This window comes from Pygocentrus nattereri, chromosome 21, assembly GCF_015220715.1.
Source record: "Pygocentrus nattereri isolate fPygNat1 chromosome 21, fPygNat1.pri, whole genome shotgun sequence".
Classification (NCBI taxonomy): Eukaryota; Metazoa; Chordata; class Actinopteri; order Characiformes; family Serrasalmidae; genus Pygocentrus; species Pygocentrus nattereri.
In genome coordinates this window covers 22,132,240-22,154,621 of record NC_051231.1, presented here as the reverse complement: position 1 = coordinate 22,154,621, position 22,382 = coordinate 22,132,240, and the positions used below count along the sequence as shown (strand labels likewise).

Genomic DNA, 22,382 nt, shown 5'->3' with positions numbered 1-22,382 from the left:
ATTACCCAAAGCTCATGACCATAGGTAAGGGTGGGAATGTATATTGACCGGTAAATCGAGAGCTTTGCCTTGTGGCTCAGCTCTTTCTTTACCACAACAGACCGGTAAAGAGTCCGCATCACTGCTGACCCAGCACCAATCCGCCTGTCAATCTCCCGCTCCCTTGTACCATCACTCGTGAACAAGACCCCGGGATACTTAAACTCCTCCACTTGAGGCAAGAGCTTATCCCCGACCCAGAGAGGGCTCTCCACCCTTTTCCGCCTGAGAACCATGGTCTCGGAGTCTACTGATTCTCATCCTGGCCGGCTGCAAACCGATCCAACGAAAGCTGAAGTTCACGGCCTGATGTCCCCAATAGGACCATATCATCTGCAAACAGCAGTGATGTGACCCTGAGTTCACCCAACCGGACACCCTCTGTACCCTGACTGTGCCTAGAAATTCTATCCATAAAAATTATGAATAGAATCGGTGACAAAGGGCAGTCCTGACGGAGTCCAACTCTCACTGAGAACGAGTCTGACTTACTGCCGGCTATGCGAACCAAACTCCAGCTTTGTTTGTACAGGGCCTGAATGGCTCGTAGCAAAGAGCCATGTACCCCGTACTCCCGAAGCACCTCCCACAGAATACCACGGGGAACACAGTCGAATCCCTTCTCCAGATCCACAAAGCGCATGTGGACTGGTTGGGCAAACTCCCATGAGCCCTCTAGGATCTTGGAGAGGGTGAAGAGTTGGTCCAGTGTTCCACGACCCGGGCGGGACCCGCACTGCTCCTCCTGAATCGGAATGAGTGTAACGTATTGGGAAAAATCAAACATTAATTGTATAGCATTTCAATTTTTACACAGGAGAAATATTTTTTGTTTTATTTTGTAAATATTATATTCAACAAACAAACAGTAATTGTGCATTAAAACGTGCAGTATGTTATTTTCACTTCGAAAATCAACAAAACCGGGGCACATATATAGGCACATACAGGCACATAGTCTTACTTACTTTCAATGCAAGTTAATGTAACAAGATTTCAAGGTTTTGGACCATTTCTGTTGGTCTGTTCAGCATAAAATTTTAAAACAGTGCAATCAGTAGCTGCCATTTTCAAATTGCATAAAAAGGAAGATTTGGTTCTGGCATTAATGATATATAATATATATGGGTCCCTGTGTCCTAACATTGTAAAAAACGTGTGTGTGTGTGTGTGTGTGTCTGTGTAGCCAGCGATTGAAAGTGTGTCTGTGTGTTAGAGTGAGAGATGGTGAAAAAAAACAGAACAAAGGGCTGTGTTAAGACATTCTTCTGATAGCCGGTCAGGGATTTAGATCCTTAGCCAAGAATATGCTCTTGCTCATCTCATCTCATGTGATGGAATGCTTTCTCTCTTCCCCTCTCTCTCTTACCTCCCCATCTCCAGCCTGGCTGATATTTAAGAGAACATTTATTCAATCTCAGCAGGGCTTAAAGCCCAATTCCGGACATTTCTCATTCATCCATTATCACTGTTCAGAAGGGCCCTGTCAGGGGAAATAAACTGCTTTAAAGCAAGGAGGGGGAAAAACGCTCGTTTAAATTGCGGCTCTGAAATTCTCTGATTAGAGTCCACATCGCTAGAGATTGTTATTGAAATGAGCCATGGCAGGAGAGGATTAAAGTCCGATTTGGACTCCCTCGTCATCTCAGACTGTTTTTTAAAGGGCCACCCTGTGAAATCCGGGGTTGAAAGCTTCATTTAGGCCTTTTCATCTTTTGCTACATTGACAGAAGAGTGCTTCTTTTTCACTGGATATGGCCATCTTGCCATACACATAATGCATTTTTCTCCCCCCTTGTTTGTAAAGCAGGGGGATTTCCATCTCATTGTGGGGAATGTGATGAAGAAGATGGGTCTTTTGCACTTGAGGTCCTGCTATGTGTGTTTTTTCAACAGTGGAGGACGTGGCAGTCTGTGCAATCGACAGGGTCGCAGTTGCAATCGAGAGTTCTTCTGCTCTGGATAGTTAGGTTCAAGTAAGCGTGCATGCATATGTGCATGTGTTTGTGTTGCTGAATCACAGTGCTGAGTCATTGCCCTGTGTGGCCTTGCGGCTAAGAAACAGCAGCAGGGTGAGTCAGTACAGCTCTGTTTCAGCAGAGAGGTAAATATGAGTGTTCAGAGTGGACAAAGAACTGTAAAGTCAGTGTATTGAGCTCAGAGAGATGTTTTGGGGTGGCTGTTCAGGTTAACAAGTAAAGGAAGCTAACATAGCTAATGCATAATGGAAGCTAATGAACGCTGATAAGCATCATGCACAATGTATGACTAAATCATCACACCCGTGCCTGAAGCATATCACTTTTTGACCCCTGAGATGGTCAGTACACAAGACATCATTCAAGAACTTCACAATAGCTCAGATACTTTGCACTGTATTTCATGTAGTCACCCAAGTGTAACAGTGACTATTAACCCCAGTGTGTACTAAGCCTTGAATTTTAAGGAGTTAAATAATCTTAAACAGACTCACTTATGTAGTTTCTGACGCTATGACAGAAAAAATGTACAAAACTACAGTGAATAACTAAAGGCGTAGCAGCAGCCGTTTTTAAATTGTCAATGTTTTCATCAGGTTTCATCAGGTTAGCTATAATCTTCTTCTATTGTGCTATGTACATTAGCCAAGTAGCTCCAGTACAGAAAACAGATTCACACTTCAGACACCAAATGTTGTGGCTGACTGACTACATTTATGATAAGGTTAATTGTGTAAAGGTTTGCTATCCTCTTGCTACCTGGGTCACTAAAAGTTAGCTTTTAGCAAGTGTTAGATAAGCAAAACTGAAGTGAATATTAGCTATCCAATACTAGGTCTAAATCCCACCTTAACCAAAGCAGCATCAAATGAAGGCCAAATTAGCAGTGATCGAACTGTAATAAAATTCAACATGAATGGTGGGAGAGATGCATACATTTTTTTTCAAGTATTATGTTTGCCAACAATTTAGCTAGCTAGCTTGCTCTAGCCAGTCTGGTAATGTAATAAAGCCTTATCAATGACATATAGAGTACTTAAATACTAATACACTTATATATAGATATTACAAGAGATATTATCTTACTCGCCTTTCTTTCCAGAGACATGTCGCTGTTTTGTATGATGTCTGAAACATGATGCAGTGATCTGAGGTGCTAAAATGTACACTGTACCATATAGTTAATTTTTTGTATAGGCAGCACTTTTATTGTGCTTTTATTGTGCTTTTATTGATAAGAGTTACAATAAATGAGGAATTACAGTAGGATAGCACATCAACCATCATGCTTAAAAGTTTAGCTATGTCAGTGTGTGGGAATGCTAGTGTTTTGTCATGTTTTGCATAAAATAAATCATTAAATTAACAATGTGTTTTTAAAACGTTACCACACTAACTCGGCTAAAAGTCACTGCCGTAGATAATAGACTTAAGTGATATCACATCAAATGAATCCAAAGCAGACAGAAACGAGGGATGGAGGTTTTTCAAAAGACATTTTTAGTCTTGCATTGCCTTGCAAATGGAGCCCTGCTTGTGAGAAACCAAAACTGGAAATTTAAATTCTGACCTGAGCCCAACAAATATTTGAGAAATGATGTCTGAACCTGAGCGAACACAGCATGAACAGTTGAGTCCTGTCTAGTACAGGCAAATTTTCTTTTGTGTGTGTGCTTTGGCAGGAAGTGCAGTTCTGGGGTGGAGAGTTTGATGAGAAGCGGAGGTGAACAGTAGTCATCAGTTTGTGACTCACCTCGTCTTTGACTCACCTCTGTCTTTAGCCTCTCTCATGACTGATGCCTAATGGACAGTGTCTGAAGGCTCAGCTTAATATCCCCTGTTCTTTCTCTTTCTTTCTTACTGCTTTGCCCCTGTCTGCCCTCCTTTCTTTCTGTAGCTGTCTGCGGTGGCCCACTAACCCTGCTCGTGTGAAGCTGTCATTTAGGCCAGGATTTGTGTATTTTTAGCCACCTGAGGCTGATTCACTGTGTGCCTGCTTGTTCACACCCACGGACCCATTTCTGCATGCAGAGCAAAACAGCCGACTTGTTTTTACAAAACAGCCAGTCTGTTTTTAGGCCTTCAGTAAGCTGTTCCTTTTTGGCATGAAGAATTGCTTCCTGCTAATAGTTCCCCTGATACATTAGCCTAGATCTGTTATCTATTAACCCTTATTAGTCTGGAGTCATTAGTGTCATGTTGTCCCCTGTAGAATTTCTTTCAACAAACCTTCTCTGCTTGTTTGTTTAAAAAAGTTACAAGTCAGGAATAATACATGATACTTATGCCACATAATACACAGCTATCAAAAACTCTGGCAGTGTGTTTTTTTTTTTTTGTTCCAAACATACATGATTGTAGCCAAAGAGTTACATTTTTTGGCTGCCTAAGACTTTTGCGTAGTACAAAACATGTAAATCTGTTTATCATACATCATCCTTTTAATCAGCCAGTGCTTTTTTGACAAGATTATTATTTTGGCTATATGTTAAACTATTTACACTACTGTGCAAAAGTCAGAGCTTCACCTATTTTATTTTACTTCCAGTCAAAAAGGCCATTTAGTTATTCATTCAGTGTCATAAAAATAAAGCAGAAAATATATATTTAACAAAACATTACACAGAACAACTAAAAATGATACCGTTTAGTATTTATTGTTTATTTATTTATCTGCACCTTACCTTTATTTTGTTTTCTATTCTTTTTGCAATTTGTTTCTGTTCAGTCTTAGAAGTTGGTTTCATTTTCTGCTTTTCACAATCCGAGTAATCACAACACACATTCAGTGATGTTGACGTCTGACAGTCCATTGTTCTGAAAACACCAGCACCTCTTTGTTTGATTTGCAGTTTTAATTCTTTTTTGTTGATTTCCTTTTCTCAGTAAGGGCTTCTTGTCAGCTCTGCATCCTTTCAGAATCATAGTGTTGAGTTGTCTTCTCACAGAAGTACCTGTGGAATGTTTTTTCAGATTTTGAGAGTGGAGCTTGATTTTCCACTCCACTCTCTCAAAGACGATAGCTTTAAGTGCTGTTTATCTGAAAAGAACAGTTTTGAGGGTCTACCGGGTCTTGTGCGGTTATTAGGTTTTCCATATTCTTTGTATCTTTTTGATACTTTTGGAGCTCTAGTTTTGAAAACTCCTGTTTTTTTTCATTTATTTTATCTAATCTCCTCAGAAATATCTCCTGAAAAATAAATTACTAGTACTTAATGGACATCTGTCTGTCTTTCTGATTGTCTATCTGTCTAGCTGTCTATCCATCTGTCTATAGATATCTCTGTCATTTGGTATCTGGTACACTGTAGTCACACACTGCATAATTGGTAGTGGAAGGTAGGTGGACAGCTTGTCTCTTTTGATATGGATCGACCCACGGCTGGACAAAGACTTCATTCTCTTTTCAGTGTTCATCCTGGCCTGTGGCTGCAGCGGTTTTGTCTGTGTGTGTGTGTGTGTGTTTGTGAGTTGGCACTGAGGCTGTTTCTCAGTGTTACATTCTGCCCTCTGGCTCTGAGCACAGACAACCCCGACTCCTCCCGCCACATGCCCAGGAGACTGACTGACGCTGCCTGTTTACTGCCCACACACACACGCACACACACACCACACACTGTACACACTCACACACACAACAATCCCCCAGCGTCAGATGCTATAGCAGAAACGTGCCCAGTGCTATCATGGTTTTAAAGTTTGATATCCATCATTTTCTTAAGTAACCCCATAATAGGCTGTCATGCAAAATGATGCCTGGAGTTTTATGTGTTTACAGGCTTTGCATGTATTTTTAGATGTGCTGAAGCTGTAACACAACCAGTGCACATAAAGCAATTTAGAGCACCTTGACTCTTTGGGGTCATAAAGCCACAAATGGGCCAGATGACAGAATGTAAGCTGAAAAGTGTTGTAGGGGGAAGAGTGTAAGCACTGGGTGGTACTGTTTGTGTGTGAGAATGTGGGGGGTGTTTCAGTTAAAAATAAAAATGCACTGTGGTTTCTCTGAGACTGGTTCTTGTTAGTGTATAAAGCCATAACTGTGCTACTCTAATTCCCATCAAAATGAAAAAAAGTAGTTTGCGTTCTCAGAGAAAGAACTTTCTTCTGACTATTTAACTTAGTAGAATATTAGACTGGCCACTTTATTAGTGCTATAATACTGTGCAAAAGCCATGTATCTGGGCAGAAAGCATTTATTGTGAAGAAAAAAGAAAAGAATAGTTATAAATAAACAATGCAGTGTGATTATATGTACCAGTACCTGCTTCAGTTTATCAATCCTTCACTAAACCCTTAAAATCCCAGGCTTATTACACCCAAAGGCTTATTGTTCAGTTACTGCAGGGACTTCAGTGCAAACCATTTGAACTATTCTTAGGGTATAAAAGTGTGTAATAAAACTTTGGGCCCATTTAAGGGGTTAAAGCTTTTTCACATGCATCCATAAAATGCCATTTCCCCTGTTTTGGTGGTCCACTAGTTGAATTACATTTTTTCTTTAATGTGATGTTAATAATGTATATTTTAATGAGAGCGAACTGGCAAGCAGTGTCAAGATGTGTTTTTATTGGGTTTAAATGCTATTGCTTTATTGTGGTAGTTGCACATGATTTGTTAATATCAAGAAAGCAGCAGTTGCTATCTATTTTAACTCAGTCCACTTTGTAAAGTGGTGTGAATAGTTTTCACACCTGTCCCTTTTTACCCCCATTACTCTCCAGCAGAGACACACAGACAGCCAACAGTACCCTAGTTATTCAGATAACAGAGCTACAGAGAAGATATTTTATTTGATAATATGATTTAAAAATATCAAAGTTGTTTCAATTTCACCAGTAGAATGGCTACTAGGTGGAACTGAACAAAGCTGTGCAATGTAATATTTCAATGGCTAAATTCTTCTAATCAAGATATCAAAAACAAAACAAAGAAAAAAATTGTATTTGGGTTTATTAGTGTGTATTCTAATGCTATATAATGTTTTAACTGGCAAAATAATAGTTTTAAACTTCCTTGGCTACCCAGGGCTTTTACACAACTCTGTACCTTGTAAGTTGTAACAAGGCAGAATAACTCAAACGCTCAGGATAAAACGAGAGAGTGAGACTTTAATGTTAAAATCATGATCCAAAAACATGGTCAGAGAACAAGTAAAGGTCAAATCCAGAAATGACCAAAAAAACAGGCATAACCTCGCAACCAGAGTCCAAGGGGCAAAGGCAAAAGGGGCAGAAGTCAGAATACCAAAACATAACAAAAACAGATGAAGACCACTCAGCAGCTCTTAGGACAAGAAGCAATACCTTGCAACAAGCTAAACTACAAGCCCGGGCTTTATACTAACACTAATAATACGATAACAGGTGTGACAAGTTAATATTCTGGAGACAGAGAGCAGTGATTGGAGCGAGATGGCGGGCTGAAGGTCACATGATCCCCTGGGGATTCTGGGAAATGGAGTCCCTGGAGACCTCTGAGCCCGAGGGATTTGTGACATAAGTTCATGTTACTGGTGTACAGTTAGAGGCTGTAACCCATTTGTTGATATGCACAATTTGAATTGGCCATTAAGTACCCGGTATTTTTACAGCAGTTAAAGCTTCCACTTTGTCCTCGTCTGGCAGGCTTTTTATCATAAATTGATATTGCCTTTAATAGCCTATAACATTAGCTTTATCTAACATCACAATTTGAGTGTTTGTAGTGGTCTGCTGTGAGTATTTACCAGGCATTTTCAGACATAATCGCTGAACATTTATTGCTAAAGTTTATAAGCCTACAATTTGTTAATGATTTTTATCTGATTCCAAAGAGAACGCGTAATAATGGTGCAAAATAAAGTTTAAATAAATCTCCATTATGCTTGTCCTACTGTTTTAATAGCTATTGCTAAATTTTCAGACTCCAGTCTCTCAAGAATTAAGGATTTGTGACATGTCTTCATTTGAAATATGAATTAAACATTTGCCTGTCGTATCAAAAAATAGAGTAAAAATGTATTTTTTTTTTGCATCTTTTCATAATCTAATGTTTTAAAACAGAACGATAAAATAAAAAGTCTGGAGACGAGATGGAGTATTTAAGTAAATACAGCTTAGAAAATATCATTTCAATGGATTACGCTGCACTTATGTTCCCTGAAAGGTACTCAGACGTACACTTGAGGGTCCCATCCAGTGACAAGAGGGGTACTGCAACAGTGAGAGTTTCGTACCTTTTTTCTGAGGATGTAAAAAAAATAGACATTTTAGAGACATAACAGAAGTTATGTTGCGACATTCAGAGGGAGGAGAACAGAAAAGAAGTTTGTACTGTAAGTGATATGATATTCTCGCTGTCACACAGAAAGTTTCTCCACTTTTGTAATTTTTTACCTTTTTGCATTTGAAAACTCCAGTTACCCATTGCAGTTGCTCAATGAACTGACCAATAGAATCTTGCTACATTAACTTCCATTATAATGTAAAGTTACCAATTCAGAGATACAAGGTTTGTGTTCAGACAGTGACGATATGATGAACTGTGAGTAATATGTCTGTGAACAAGGTCAAATAAGGAGTTAATTTCAGGTTGACTTTAAGATTGATCTTAAATCAAAGGTCATTTTTGAGTACCACCATATTCTGTACTTGGTTTCATCCTCCAGATGTTCTCCTCTTTCATTCTCTCTATGTCATTCTCTCACATAAACCGAGGCCTGCTTTTCTGAAACATGAGGAAAACTGAAGCTTACAGTAAAGCTGGCAAACACATACATTAGAGCTGCAGTTTTATAGGCTAGTTCAGGGCACATTGGGGGTGGTAGCCTATTACTGTTACTCAGTCCATCTACCTCTGAACATATGGACTCCATACTGATATGCCCTCTCAGACTGAAGGGATTGTTTTCATTAGGATGGACAAAAAGGAAGAAAGCCAAAAAAAACAACAACAAAAAAAAGATGTGACCATTCATGCAAATTCTCTTTTAGCAAGTATAGAGATTCAACATGCATAAATGCAAGAAGAAAATTCTCCATCTTTCCTCTAACTAGCCAAACATCTGGAGTAAAAGTTTGAGAAGGCTGGATGAAAAAATATTCAATCACATTAGATTACTTGTCGCGTGACCTTGGAGGCTGTCCAAGAGCAACACAGCTCCACCGGCTGTGTGTCTCTTCAGCGTTTTTGTCTAATGTATGCTTTTCTGTGCTTTTTTTTTTAAGTTCTGTCTCATAGACCTTCAGGCCCTTGAGGTGCAGAACAGAGTGAGGTGTGTGTTTGTGTGTGGACTTCGCTGAAGGCACCATACAGAAAAGCTTCCTCTGAAGCCAGAATTTCACTACTCTCCCAGGACCTTTTCTATCTGACCCGAAACGCGTGCATTAAGGTCACAAAAATGTTTAGCGTGGCAATGGGATGGTATTAAGTATTGTCATAACACATGAGGAGTTTCAGAGAAAAAAAAGCCCTATTTCGCTTTTTCTCTCTTTTTTAGGGGGAGGAGATTGTTTCTTTTGGCGCCCAAGGTGTGCTTTTCACTTAGTTTTTCTTTCGTCCAGCATAATTAGTATTTCGCGGTGCTCGGGAGTAAAATATACGGAGTCCTGCCAACAAGCTGCCAAAAACAACTCGCCGGGCGGTTTGTGGAGGAACACTAGAACATTTGTAGGCTGTAAACTCATGGGGAGACTGTGTCTGAACTTCAGAACACAAACTGGGGAACCAGAGCATTCAACCTCAACCTCACACGAATGGGAGAAAAAAAGCACCGCATTCTTAATCACTCCACTCATAATCCGAACGATGTGCCTCCTCTCATTATTTTTGTTGCCTAGATTTGGAAATGGTAGAATATATGGCTGTACATGATCCTTTGTTTTCAATGGCTAACTCCAGCTTGCGAGGTCCATTTAAAACAGTCGTCCGCCATACCGGGCCCAGAATTTAATAGAGTATTTGCTTTATTAGGGGCTTTAGTCTGAAACAAAGCATTTTTCACTCCTTTGCGGCTGGCTGTAAAGTGCATGTGCAAATGCACACAACTGATCTTGAAGCACACAACTAAGAACTTCTCTCTTAGTCAGCATATCAAGTCCTTAGAGAGCTGTTTTTTTTCCCTGCAGATTGAAGGTGGACCCTTGAAAAGTTTGAGCCACCATAGTCCTCCTCATTTTATAATTATTTCTTGTGCTGATTTGTTTGCGCTCTTCTTTATTTACATTCTGCAAGAGCCTTGTTTGTTTGTTTGTATTTGTGCCCTTCAGGCGAAGGATAACGGTGTAATGAAGGTGATTTTAATCCCGTTTGTTTATTTGTTCCGTTGTTTACCGAAATGCTTGCCTGGTTCTTAAGTAATGATATGCTAATCCATACATGTCTGTGCTTTATTTATTTGCGTTTGTTCAGTTATTTGTTTGTTTATTTATTTTTTGTTGAATGTCTTTGGCTGCTTGAGAGCAAATCACAAAAAAGTAGTTGAAAAAGGAAACCTCTCAAGGAAGGAAGACAAAAAAGTAAAGCAAACACAACAAAGAACAAGTGGACGGAAATATAAAGAGCGAAATGGCAGAAAGCAGATCAAATGGAATCTGTATAGCTGGGAAATGGCATGTCGGGATTAAGGCATTGTGTAACAGTCTAGACCTGCTGCTAACTGGGTGCTAGCTAGCATGGGGCGGATATTGCAAACACATGGGCTCTTCCCATCAGGACCCCCGTCCTTACTGCTGCAGTTCCCTTTCCCAGAACTGGTGTAAATCTCCCACAGGCTGACCTCGCTCTCTTGCTGAGGTGGAACCGTGTGCAGAGAAATGGTCACACTCCAGAAAGAACTCTTTTCTTGGGTGAATACATACAGAAAGTTGGGAGATATCTAGCTTTCCAAAGTGTTTTAATACAGCAAGCACATTGACTTTGTTAGTTTTCAATAACCAAACTACAGCTGTCACAACTGTCTGATTAAATCAATTACTAGATTAAAAAATGAATGGATTAAAATGTAGCTTCTTGATAAATTGGCAGTGATTATTTGGCAATTGCACAACATCTATGCATACTTTAAATTCTCCTACTGTACCACTCCTCGTATTACAATAAGAAACAGCCCGTTAGGCACACTTAGTTTTTATTAACCAAATGTAGCATTCTGGACTCTTTGGAAGGCTGTGCAGGGATTGTTACTGTTTAAGTTCATCTTTACTGGATGCCAATTAAAAAAACAAAATGCTTATGCAGTTAAACTGTCAAAACTCAGTTACTACTGTACTCAAATGGTCAGAACTGGTCCACAAGACCAGAGTTAGTTTGAGGAAAATAATATCAGTGTGAATATTATTATTGTGTTAAATTACATCATTGTATACATTTCTGAGTATATTGGGGATAATTAATGGGCCAAAATTGTGGATAGCTGAGCATATTGTTGATATCATCAGTGCTTAATGTGTCCGTATCCTTCATTTTTCTGTTATTTTCTGGTATATAGGGTCCACTTATAAAGTTGTATGGTCATTTGTACCAAAAACAGTTGTTTTTGTTTATAACCACTTTCCATCCTCTCTTTATCACATGGTGTACTTGTACTGTATTGCACTTTCAAGACCTGTGAAAGAGCTTTGTTCTGATTGGCTGCCTTGTATTCTGCCTCATTCAAAAAGCAGGCTGAAACACTCCTTATAACTTCAGAGTGAAAGGGGGCAGCTAAAGTGCTGTAGGCTGAATAGGCAGATATATGTAGAGTTGGCAGCATATAATCATCTATGTATTCTTTGTATGCTGTATCCCTTGTGGAACTAAGGGACATAACCCAAACGTTGAAGTATATTTCAGACCATCATCTCTCTGCCACCAGACTTTACTGTTGGCACTATGCATTTAGCTGACCTCTGTGAAACCTAACCTACAGTAATCCAGCCGACACTTGGCATTGCGCATAGTGATCTTAGGCTTGTGTGCAGCCTCTGGCCATGGAAACCCATTTCATGAAACTCTGGATGCACAGTTCTACTGCTGATGTTGCTTCCAGAGGTAGTTTGTAGTAATGCAAGAGAACATAGGTGTTATTTATGCGCTATGCGCTTCAGGACTTGGAGGGTCTGCTCTGTGAGTCTGTCCTGGGTCCTGGCTAAGCTGTTGTTGCTCCTAGACATGTCCATTTTACAATAATAGCACTTACGTTATAACACCTACTGATTTCCTGCAGCTATTTACATATTACATATAAACATATTATAATAAAACATGTTTTGAAATGTATTTTGCTGCATGATGTTACATTTTTGTGTAGCACCAGTGGTGTCATCTAAAATGGTAATGTTAAGCCATAGCTCTGCATTAATTTAATCGTAATCATTAATTTAGGAACTGATTTTTTTCTCTGTGGCTACTTAGTTGCAATACACATCCCTAGTATTTTAAGCAAGAAATAAAATGCATTTTGCATTTTTTCATGTACATAGTCATTTAGGTTTCTATGCCAGATTTGTATATAACTTGCCTGCTTTTTCAAACAGAATGCATCCTGTTTGCTCTTGAAATCTGCAGCAAAAGGATTCAACCTAATTCAACCAAGTTCATGTAGATGCCTCTTCTTTTTATTCTACCACAGGGCTTTGTTAGCAAAACATTCAGCAACATACTCAAAGGGCCTCGTTGGTATTCCAGAAGAGGAATCAGGAAGCTTTAGGGCATGTTTTGTGAAATGATGGGGTCGGTGTGAGGGAAAGGCCTGTTGTGTGTCGAGGAAACGAGATATTGGACGAGTTTATGGGTCCACAACTATGCAGCTGTTGGTATTATTTTACACATCTCTGGGCTATAAGAGGAGAATAATTACACAGTGGAAGACCTCATATTTAACACAGCTTAGCCTACAGTTGTGTTCATCTTTGTTTTATTTATCTTCCCTCGGTCCTGCTAGGTCAACCTCAGGCCAGGTCCACGCCCTTGCTGCCGTCTTTATCCAGCTCCTCTGAGGCTGCCGCTCTGCTGAAAAATGGCAGCAAGCCCGTCACACACCAGGCCCACAGCAATGGCGTCAAGAATGGAGCTCCACTACTGCATGCAGCATCTTCATCATCCTCCTCTTCATCACCATCTCATAAGAACCCCAAGAAGCTGCAGTCAAACCCCTCCCTCAACAGCCAGAGTAGCAAAAGAAGCAAAGGAAGCTCCAAATCTAACAGCTCTCAAATCCCCATGGAGGCCCAGGACGGTGAGTACTGCCCCCATCAGGGAGGAGAAAAAGAGGGTGTAATGGTAGAGAAGGATTGGGATATTGTCATTAGAAGAATTTGGGTATACTGAAAGATAATTAGATTTTTGGGCCCAACCAATAAGAAAATGTTGTTACTGATACCGATTTTAAGGTGCTAAAAATCAGTAAATAATGATATTGGTCAACATATTTTTTGAGCGATTCCATTAAAAGACTCCACATTTGATGATGTGTATAAGTGACAAAAATCTGCTAAACTGAAATATATACTTTCAAAGTTCACCATTAATATACTGTATATTATTTTCACTATACATAAAACGTTGAAAGGATATGCAGCTTAACATGTAACAGCTTACAGTGCCTTACAAAAGTATTCATTCTCCTTAAAAGTCATCAGGTTCATCTGGATCACAAATGCCTTTATTCAAGTGCCAAACTGTGAACTGTGAAGGAAAGCTGTAAAAAAGAGACCAGAGAGCATTCAGAGGCAATCAGAGATAAAGTTATAGACATGCACAAGAAAAGGGGAAAGATCACAAAATAAAAATCACAAAGAGTACCACTGAATCAGTTGTGAGTTAATGGAAGCTGCATCATACTACCCTGGCACTGCCTGGACAAGGCCGAACTCAGCATCAGACCAAGAAGGGGGCTTGAGATGGAAGCAAAAAGACAGGAACAGCAGTAGCTGAAACATAGCTGAATCTTCTGCTTCTTCCAATCTAATGCCCACCCCAGCTCCTCCCTGTTCTCCAGTCATAGGTACAGGCAGGAGCTACCCAGAACCCCAGCCCAAGTTCTCAGAGTTCTCCTCATCCCTCAATCAGTCTTCCCTCATACTACCACCACATGTTGAAGCCATCCTCTGAGCTCACAAACAATGGCTAAGTCAAAGTCTAGGTCCACAAGGTCCACAAGGGTCATCCAAATGTGACCAACCTGGAGCAGCTTCTTTATACACAGCTAACTTGTTGGTCCATCTTGTAGGTGTAAAGTAAGAGACAGTAGCTCATATGTTGCTGCACAGTTTGTGTAAGCCATCCTCTAGTCTTTAAATATGTGAGCCTTGAGGTAGAAAAGGTTGAGAACCTCTGCTGTAAAATGCTTTTTGCGTTAACTCTATTAACAGTGTATATCAATCAGACCCTATCAGAGAATTTTATGCATTTATGTTTCACAATTCCATTGACACCATGTTATTTCTACGCACATGTGCCACAGACTGCTGCGTGCACTGCATCCTGGCCTGCCTTTTCTGCGAGTTCCTGACGCTGTGCAACATCGTGCTGGACTGTGCCACCTGCGGCTCGTGTGCCTCAGACGACTCATGCTTCTGCTGCTGCTGCGCGTCTGAGGAGTGCGGTGACTGTGACCTGCCCTGCGACATGGACTGTGGCATCATTGACGCCTGCTGCGAGTCTGCCGACTGCCTGGAGATCTGCATGGAGTGCTGTGGCCTCTGCTTCTCCTCATGAGAGCCCACTAGCGGGCGCCGTGTCTATTGCACAGGACTCCACCTCATTGTGGAGATATGGGAGTACACCAGGACAGATTGGAAATGTGCACAAGCCGAGGTATATGCTGTCAGAGGACATGCTAGTGGCTTCTGAGGCTGTGGGCAAACGAGGACCGTGAAGAGCATCATAATCAAGTTCCAGTTCCAATTCCCTGAACTCTAGCAGAGCTAGCAGTTTCTCAGTGTTGTTCTGCTCTGGTTTAGGGTAATCCTGGAATATTCTCAGTAGGATTGTAGTCTGCTTTTGGGCTCTTCTTGTGACCAAGTTGTACTGCACTTAAAAGGTGCCAAAATGGGGTCAGAGAAGAACCATGATTGGTTCCCTAAAGAACTTTTAAGTGGATGATTCTTTAAAGCACTCGGTTGACCTATCCATGCTTCACTCCCAACGGCAGGCTTTCGTGTTAACTGTTGCTAGGCTGGAGAATGTTGGCAAAAGTTCCTTTAAACATAATGAAAAATGGTAGCACAAACGCAACTGTGTCAAAACCTAAATTTAGAATGTCTTTTTCATTTAAAACAGAGTATTGTGGATTGGAACTAACGTTAGCACAATGGCAAATTTCATGTTGTCATTTCCAATAGGGATGAGTGAAAATGAATCAGAGTCAAGTGTTTATTGTTATTGCTCCATATAACTTGTATACATTGGATGCAGAATATACAATAAATACACTTGACAGTTACCATACAGGGCAATAAATGCACAGAACAGTAAATCAGCGCTGACAGGACAAAAGTATTTTGTCTTTTTTTTTATTTTACATGATTTTTAGAGACTACCAGCTTTCATTATATGATAAGAATGTTTTTCCTTCTCATGAAAAGCTACCCTTAACATACCCTCAACAAACCCTTAAATTATCCTTATGCCCCACTTATGTTATGGATGGGTATTAAAGCAGCATATGAGTGGAGGAACTAGTGCAAACATTGACAACTGTAAACGAGACAGAACAATTGAGATCCCATAGCAGTATTCAAAGAAGTATATAATTTAATGTGCGTGTGCATTGATAGTAGTTACTAAATAAAAAAAAACTTCAATATGCAGATGAGCTTGTCTCTATGTGATGTCTAAATTCGATACTCCACCAGAATAGTGATGAGTTTTTCATGAAAGATTTGACTCTTAGGTGAGCGTTGGGAAATTAAATTGAAGAGCAAATTTTTTTGTGAGGGAGGGAGGTGGGTAAACTAAAATAAACTAAATAGACAGAAAATAAACTGAAAATTCATAATGTTTTCTTGCCTTTACAATGGACCCCTGTCTGGACGTGCCTTGCTAGCTTTCCAGTTTTTGACTTAGTAGGTAATAAAAAGTTACATTAAAGATCTATGCAAAAAAATTAATTATAATATTTCTGGCTAATTTCAGGACAGGTTTCACTGAAAAGAGCCGGAATGCTACATCAGAGGGAAGTGAAGAGCCTGTGTCTTACACTTTATGTCTTACATTTTCGTCAGAGCTATCTATTTACTCCAAATAAGAAAGTGTAGAAAGGCTACTAAGCAGGCTAAAGACTACCGTCCACCAGACAAGAACTTCCATACCATCTAGCAGACATTATAAAGCGCAGCTATAGCATACAGTAAGCGTTGGATAAAAGCTCAAGCTCATTTTACACTGTAGTTAGATTCAATGGAATTTAAGCCTTGGAAACCTTTAAGATTTTTTACTTGGTGATGTTTTCAATATTTTGAGTAATGCTTTAAAAATTTGAATGTTAAATTTGACAGAAGTCTAGTTTTAGTCTAGTTTTTTCAGTTTCGCTTTGTAGCATAGCATGTTATACTGTAAAATTGCACTAAAATAGTGGAATGTTTTGCCCAGCATTCTGTAAAGCTTGGATAGGTCAATTGAAACCACTCAGTTAAAAAGTTCAAAAGAGGTTTTTTTGATGACACCTCTCTAAAGAATAAGATTTTTTGAGGCCTTTATTTTTAGAGTGTAACTCTATACCTTGCGCCCCATTGTGTTGCATCCTAACTCCAAGTTATCTGCATGATCTTGGAGGCTCCATTCATATCTGTAGGTAATGGAAGTCAAATCATGAGAGAATTATGAGGGTTCTCAAAAGTCTTTGTTTTTCAAAATGTTAAAGTATTCTGAGGCTTGATTTAGATAATCACTGTGTGGTTTTATTTTTTGCGACCGTGGACCATTTTGGGGAAAAAAACACAGTACTGTCTCCACAGTATTGTTCTGTGGTATGAGAATCCCACAATAATGCATACCACAACTGTGCTTGAATTACAAATGAGTGCCTTTGTAAAGCATGATGTCATCTTTTCAAAGCGATGTAAATTCAGATTCTCCGGGAAAATGTAACCGAAGATCGGATGTGATTTTGTCGGTTTGGCCACGTTGATTGCGCCCTCTGTCTTTAACGTCTCTTAAAATGTCAACACATTCTAATGCAAATGTTCACCTCTGAACATCCACAGTTACTGTAGAAAACTGCTGTAGTCCTCCAGCCACCAGAGGTGCTCTTTTTTCCCCATCAGCTCTGGCGGGCAGGATTACTCAAGCCATAAACTGTGAGTTCAGGACTGGATGTGAGCTGGAGAAAGAACTGTGTTTATTTAATATCTGATGCAAATGCACAGTTCCAGTCACGCTTTATAGTTACTCAAACATGTGAATGGGGAGGTCTGTTACTATCTGCATCTCATCCTGTGATTTTTCTTTCTTTCTCTCGTGGTTTATCTGTAATTCATTCCTTTGATTGCTTTTTTTAATGCTGGAGTTAAGGCCTAATCAGAGTGCTTTTGGGTATGGACTAAAAATGAAGTTTCCTAAATGTTTCTTGAAGCTTTGATGTGGTGCAGAACCTTTACATTATGTGAAGGTTCTTTCCACTTTAAAAAGGTCTAGGGAAGTGGGGTAGCTACTCCAAAACAAATTATTACTTTCAGGAAAAAGTAATCTCATTGCTCATTACTTCTGTTTTACTCTATAACACTCATACTTATCTGTACTAACTGGAAAGTACAAGCTAAAACCTGCACTTTTTGGAAATTTATTAAGAAAGAAATAACCAATCATAGTAAACATCATTTAAAAGTCCCATCATTATCCCCGCCTCTGCTCTGACCAAGACACAGAGAGTTATGCTTGATTTATGCTTAAAATGAACAATTTGGCTGATGCTGTTTGCAAACCCAGAATCTAGTCAGTTAAAGCAGTTCGAAAACATCTGTTTGGGTGAAATTGGGGGCCTTTTTCCCTTAAGCTCAGGTGGGCTGATCATTAGCACAGAGATCTTTATCCATCAGTTTCAGATCAGCATAGTTAGATGCTCCCCACACATGTGCTGTGTCATATTCACAATGTCAGCTTTTGCACAGTGTGCCCACACATAGACAAACAGGCACAAATAATCTATATAAAGGAAATAGCTGATTTGAATGAATGCTACTCTCTTAGAGATGTATGAGTAATGCAAGTAACAGAATTCTTAGTAAGTCAGTAACTGGAATGTGATTACAAGAGTTTGAACTATTTTGTTACACAAGAAAAAGTAACCACATTACTGTACGTGTTACCTTGTACAGAATTACCACCAACACTGCTCATCTGTCTCATTTACAAAAATGGTTCTTTAAAGAACCATCTGCTGAAAGGTTCTTTTGGGAACCAATCATGATTCTTCTATGACAGCAATCCTTGTTGTACCTTTATTTTTAAGAGTGCAGACTCTTTTTTGCGCTGTCCATGTTTTTAAATGGTTTCTTAACTAACTGGCAGCAGAAGTGTCAGCACCTTTGACTTCCAAACAGCATGGTCACTTTCACTGTAGATTAAGCCCTTTATGATCTTTTCTTACACTGTAGATTTATTTAATCAGTATTCATTGATTGTAGAGATGTCACTAGAACCATGTCAAGTCGATTCCGTTTTAGTTGTCTGTGGTATTGACAGTACAGATTCAAAGTTGGTTCTGAATGCAGAAGAAAACCTGGTAATGCCCACTGATGCAAGAGCATAGTAATGTAACAGTGGTGTCTAAATGTGCTGCTGCAGTGATGGTACCACAAAAAAAAATCAGCAGGTCACATATCCTAATACCTTGCTTAAGAGACAGATGATACAAGTGACAACATTAACAAGCACAACAATGCAATCAGTCATTTCAGATTAAAAGTAAAGTAACTCCTCAGACTTGATGTGTAGAAGCTCAAGCAGGTCAAATTCAGTTTAGACCTCATTCACACATTTGGATATTTTTGAAAAATATTCTGGCCTCCTTGTCAACTCGAAAAGAGTTTTTTGAAAAGGCTCTCTGGGGTACACATTGTTGAATCTCAATTTTTATTGTCTTGTAGATGGGCAAAATATAGCTTTTTGTAACACTGACACTGTACCATTAACTTGTGCAAAAATAAATTTCAAAAATATCTGGAAACGTGTAGATGAGGCCTTGGTCTGACGATTAATTAACCCCTTAAATGGCCAGGATGGCCAAATGGCAGGCCCAAATTTTTATTACACCCTTCTATTACCTAAGAATAGCTCAGCCAGTTTGCACTTAAGTCCCTCTAGTTACTGAATATTAAGCCTTAGTATGTAATAAGCCTGGGATTTCAAGGTGTTAACAACTAGCATTAGTCTTCTTATCCACAAATACACATATTGCAATTATTTTCATTTGAAATGACTGGCATGCTTTGTATTTTTATATGAAATTTTGGCATATGATGTTTGGTATGGCTATAAATGACCTTACTGGTTTAAGCTGTACCTCATTGTACAGCATATTACACTTTGTTTTCATTGTTAATGTTTCATATCTTTTTGTTGTGGTATCAAATCAGGAACTGAGAATTGTGTCATTTCACTGGTATTTGGCTTCTGGTATTGTGACATCTCTAAATGTATACGCTGTTATTCATCATTTTGCTTTTGCCATCTAAAGTAGAATTGTAAGTACTATAATGCATCCAAGAAAAAATTGCACAGAACCCAAATGGGCCACCTTTTTGATGAATAATTCTGACATTTTCTGCGTTCCTTTTTAAAGTGGTTTGAATTTAGATTTAGCCTTAGAGCAGAAGTTAATAATTATACATGTAAATACACATGGAGGGTGCAGTTTTTCTTTCCTTTATGGAGTCTAACCAAAGGTCAAGAACAGCAAATCATGTTGTCAGATTTGTGTTGCGCATTTTATAGCCTGGTGGATCCACTAAGGTCGTAACTAACAGTCGTTATTAACCGGCTCATCTCACACAGTGGTGGTAAGAACAGACGCATTTGTTAACATTCATTTTTTGTCCTTTTCTACAATGTTTACATCAAGCAAATATATCTTGGTGGGAATGTTACAAACAGAAACTGGAGATAATAAACTTGACAAAGAGAGGAGATATGTACAACTCTTCATTCATACTATGGAATAAAAGAACTATCTGAACTATTTGTCGCATTTGATTTCCACACAGTCCATGAATTGATGGCAAAACTTGACTGGGCTTGTGTTAACTTAACAGTATGTTATGTTATTGTGTTGACTTAACATTATTAACATTGTGCCAAATGTGATATTTAAAGTTTCATGGTAAAGATGCATAGTTTATATATCAAATCTACACACATTTCAATATATTCAATATTGTATTAGCTGTCAAATTGGTTGATATTCAGATTGTAGGTCAATAATCAATATAAGTACATCAGATATGAAGCAGTTAGATCACCAGCATTGAAAAACCTGCATTAATCCAATATTTAGCAACTAATATTAGGGAAACACTTCTATCAAATGATATCTCTATACTCATATGCTACTATGTACTGTCTAGTGCCTGGATTTTTGTAGTGTAGTATTATCTTAAACTGTATGTGTTGCGTTAAATGGAATTACTGCACACTTCCTCACATCACTGAATCACACCTCTACTAAGACTTAACATGTTCAGTGACAATTAGAACAACTGTAATTGACAAAATCTAACAGTATATTGCAAATAGGCTACATCAGTGGTGCACTGTGACTATTAAAGTTACACACTTAAAAAAGATGGTTCAAGGGTTCTTTAGTAAAGAAAATGGTTCTCAAAAGACCCATCAACACTCAAAGAACCCTTTGAATGATTAAAGGGTTCTCTGCATTATGAAAGCATTCTTTAGATTGATGGAGAATGTTCTGTAGATGGTTCTATATCAAACCTTGATATACCATGCAAAGGGATCTTTGATTGTTCATGGGTCTATATAGAATAGACCGCTTCTATAAACATTTGTGAAAGAATGGGCCGCTCTCAGAAGCTCAGTGAATTCCAGTGTGGGACCGTGATAGGATGGCACCTGTGCAACAAGTCCAGTCATGAAATTCCCTCACTACTAAATATTCCACAGTCAACTGTCAGTGGTATTATAACAAAGTGGAAGCGATTAGGCCCAATTTTATTACAACACCTTATATAACCTAAGAATAGCTCAATTAGTTTGCATTGGAGTCCCTGTAGCTACTGAATAATAAGACTTGATATGTAACAAGCCTGGGTTGATTCTTTATACAGAAAAGGAATAAAACTTTTTTTTTTTACTTCCAAGAAATCATAGAGCTTACGCATATCCCTAGAATAAACCCTATGACCAGATCAGCTACAGCGCATCTTTGCTTTCACCATTTTGCCAGGGCTTGTTATGACCCATCATCATACTTGGATTTTTAGTCTTGGAACCATCCAGGCTACATTTCAGAGTAAAGGAGATGCTGCTGGGAATTGTTTCACCCTCTCTCTGATCTGAGAGGCTTTGTTGTGAAACAGTAAATAGTCCAATTTAATAGTTTTCTTAAAGGGCTGCCAAAGTTGTTGAGAAGAAACGCCTGTCCAAGCCAATCCTGCAATGTGTGATCAGGAGGGTTTTATTTTCTCTCTCTCTCTCACTCTTTCTCTGACTGTCTCTCTGTCTTTCTCTCTCACTCATTCTCTCTTTCTCTACTGTCTCTCTCTCTTTCTCTGTCTTCTCTTGCACTTTCTTTTCTCTGTATCTTTTTTCTCCCGCTCTTTTCTCTCTTCTCTCTTCTTTCTGTCTCTCTGTCTTTTTCTTTCATTCTCTGTCTCTGCCTATTCTGTCTCTCCACTCTCTCATTTATCTCTTTTCCCTCTCTCAGTGGCAAAATCTCAAAATCTCTTCTTTCTCTCTCACTCTCTGCCTCTTTGTCTTTTTTCACTCCAACTACCCCCCTCCTTTTTCCTTTTTCTTTCTCTCTTGTTCTTTTTTCTCTGTTTTTCTTTCTTACTTTTGTTCTCTCTCTCACTGTCCCTTTTCTCTTTTCTTTCTCCCTCATTCTATTTCTCTCTCCTTTTCAGCCCTCTTAGTGTAAAACAGCAGCTTTATATTTAGGAAATGGCACTGCACTTGAGTCTTTGCTCTTCTTTTGCAGATTTCTTCTACCATGTGTAGATAAGGGGTCTGTTGTTTTTAGTCCCGAGGCTGCACTGGAATTGTTTGATGAAGACAGAGCGACCATTTATTCCTCTTCAAGAGCGTCCACTCTGCAGGAGCGCTTAACAAGCGCATCTTTTGGCCATCTGCATGTAGTTTGACCAGCCCAGTGTCCTTACACACAATGCATTGGTATTCACACACACACACACACACACACACACACACACACACACACACACACAC

At 39.2% G+C, this 22,382-nt stretch overlaps 1 protein-coding gene across 1 annotated transcript in view; it reads left to right on the top strand.

Moving 5' to 3' along the window:
* Positions 1-20,157, top strand: part of mdfi (MyoD family inhibitor) — a 68,142-nt gene extending 47,985 nt beyond the window's left edge. Inside the window, exons 4-5 of the mRNA XM_017694731.2 lie at positions 12,922-13,215; positions 14,443-20,157. Coding sequence (XP_017550220.1) covers positions 12,922-13,215; positions 14,443-14,696 — 548 coding nt within the window. The 3' untranslated portion in view covers positions 14,697-20,157. The remainder of the gene's footprint in view (positions 1-12,921; positions 13,216-14,442) is intronic.
* The last annotated feature ends 2,225 nt before the right edge of the window (positions 20,158-22,382 follow it).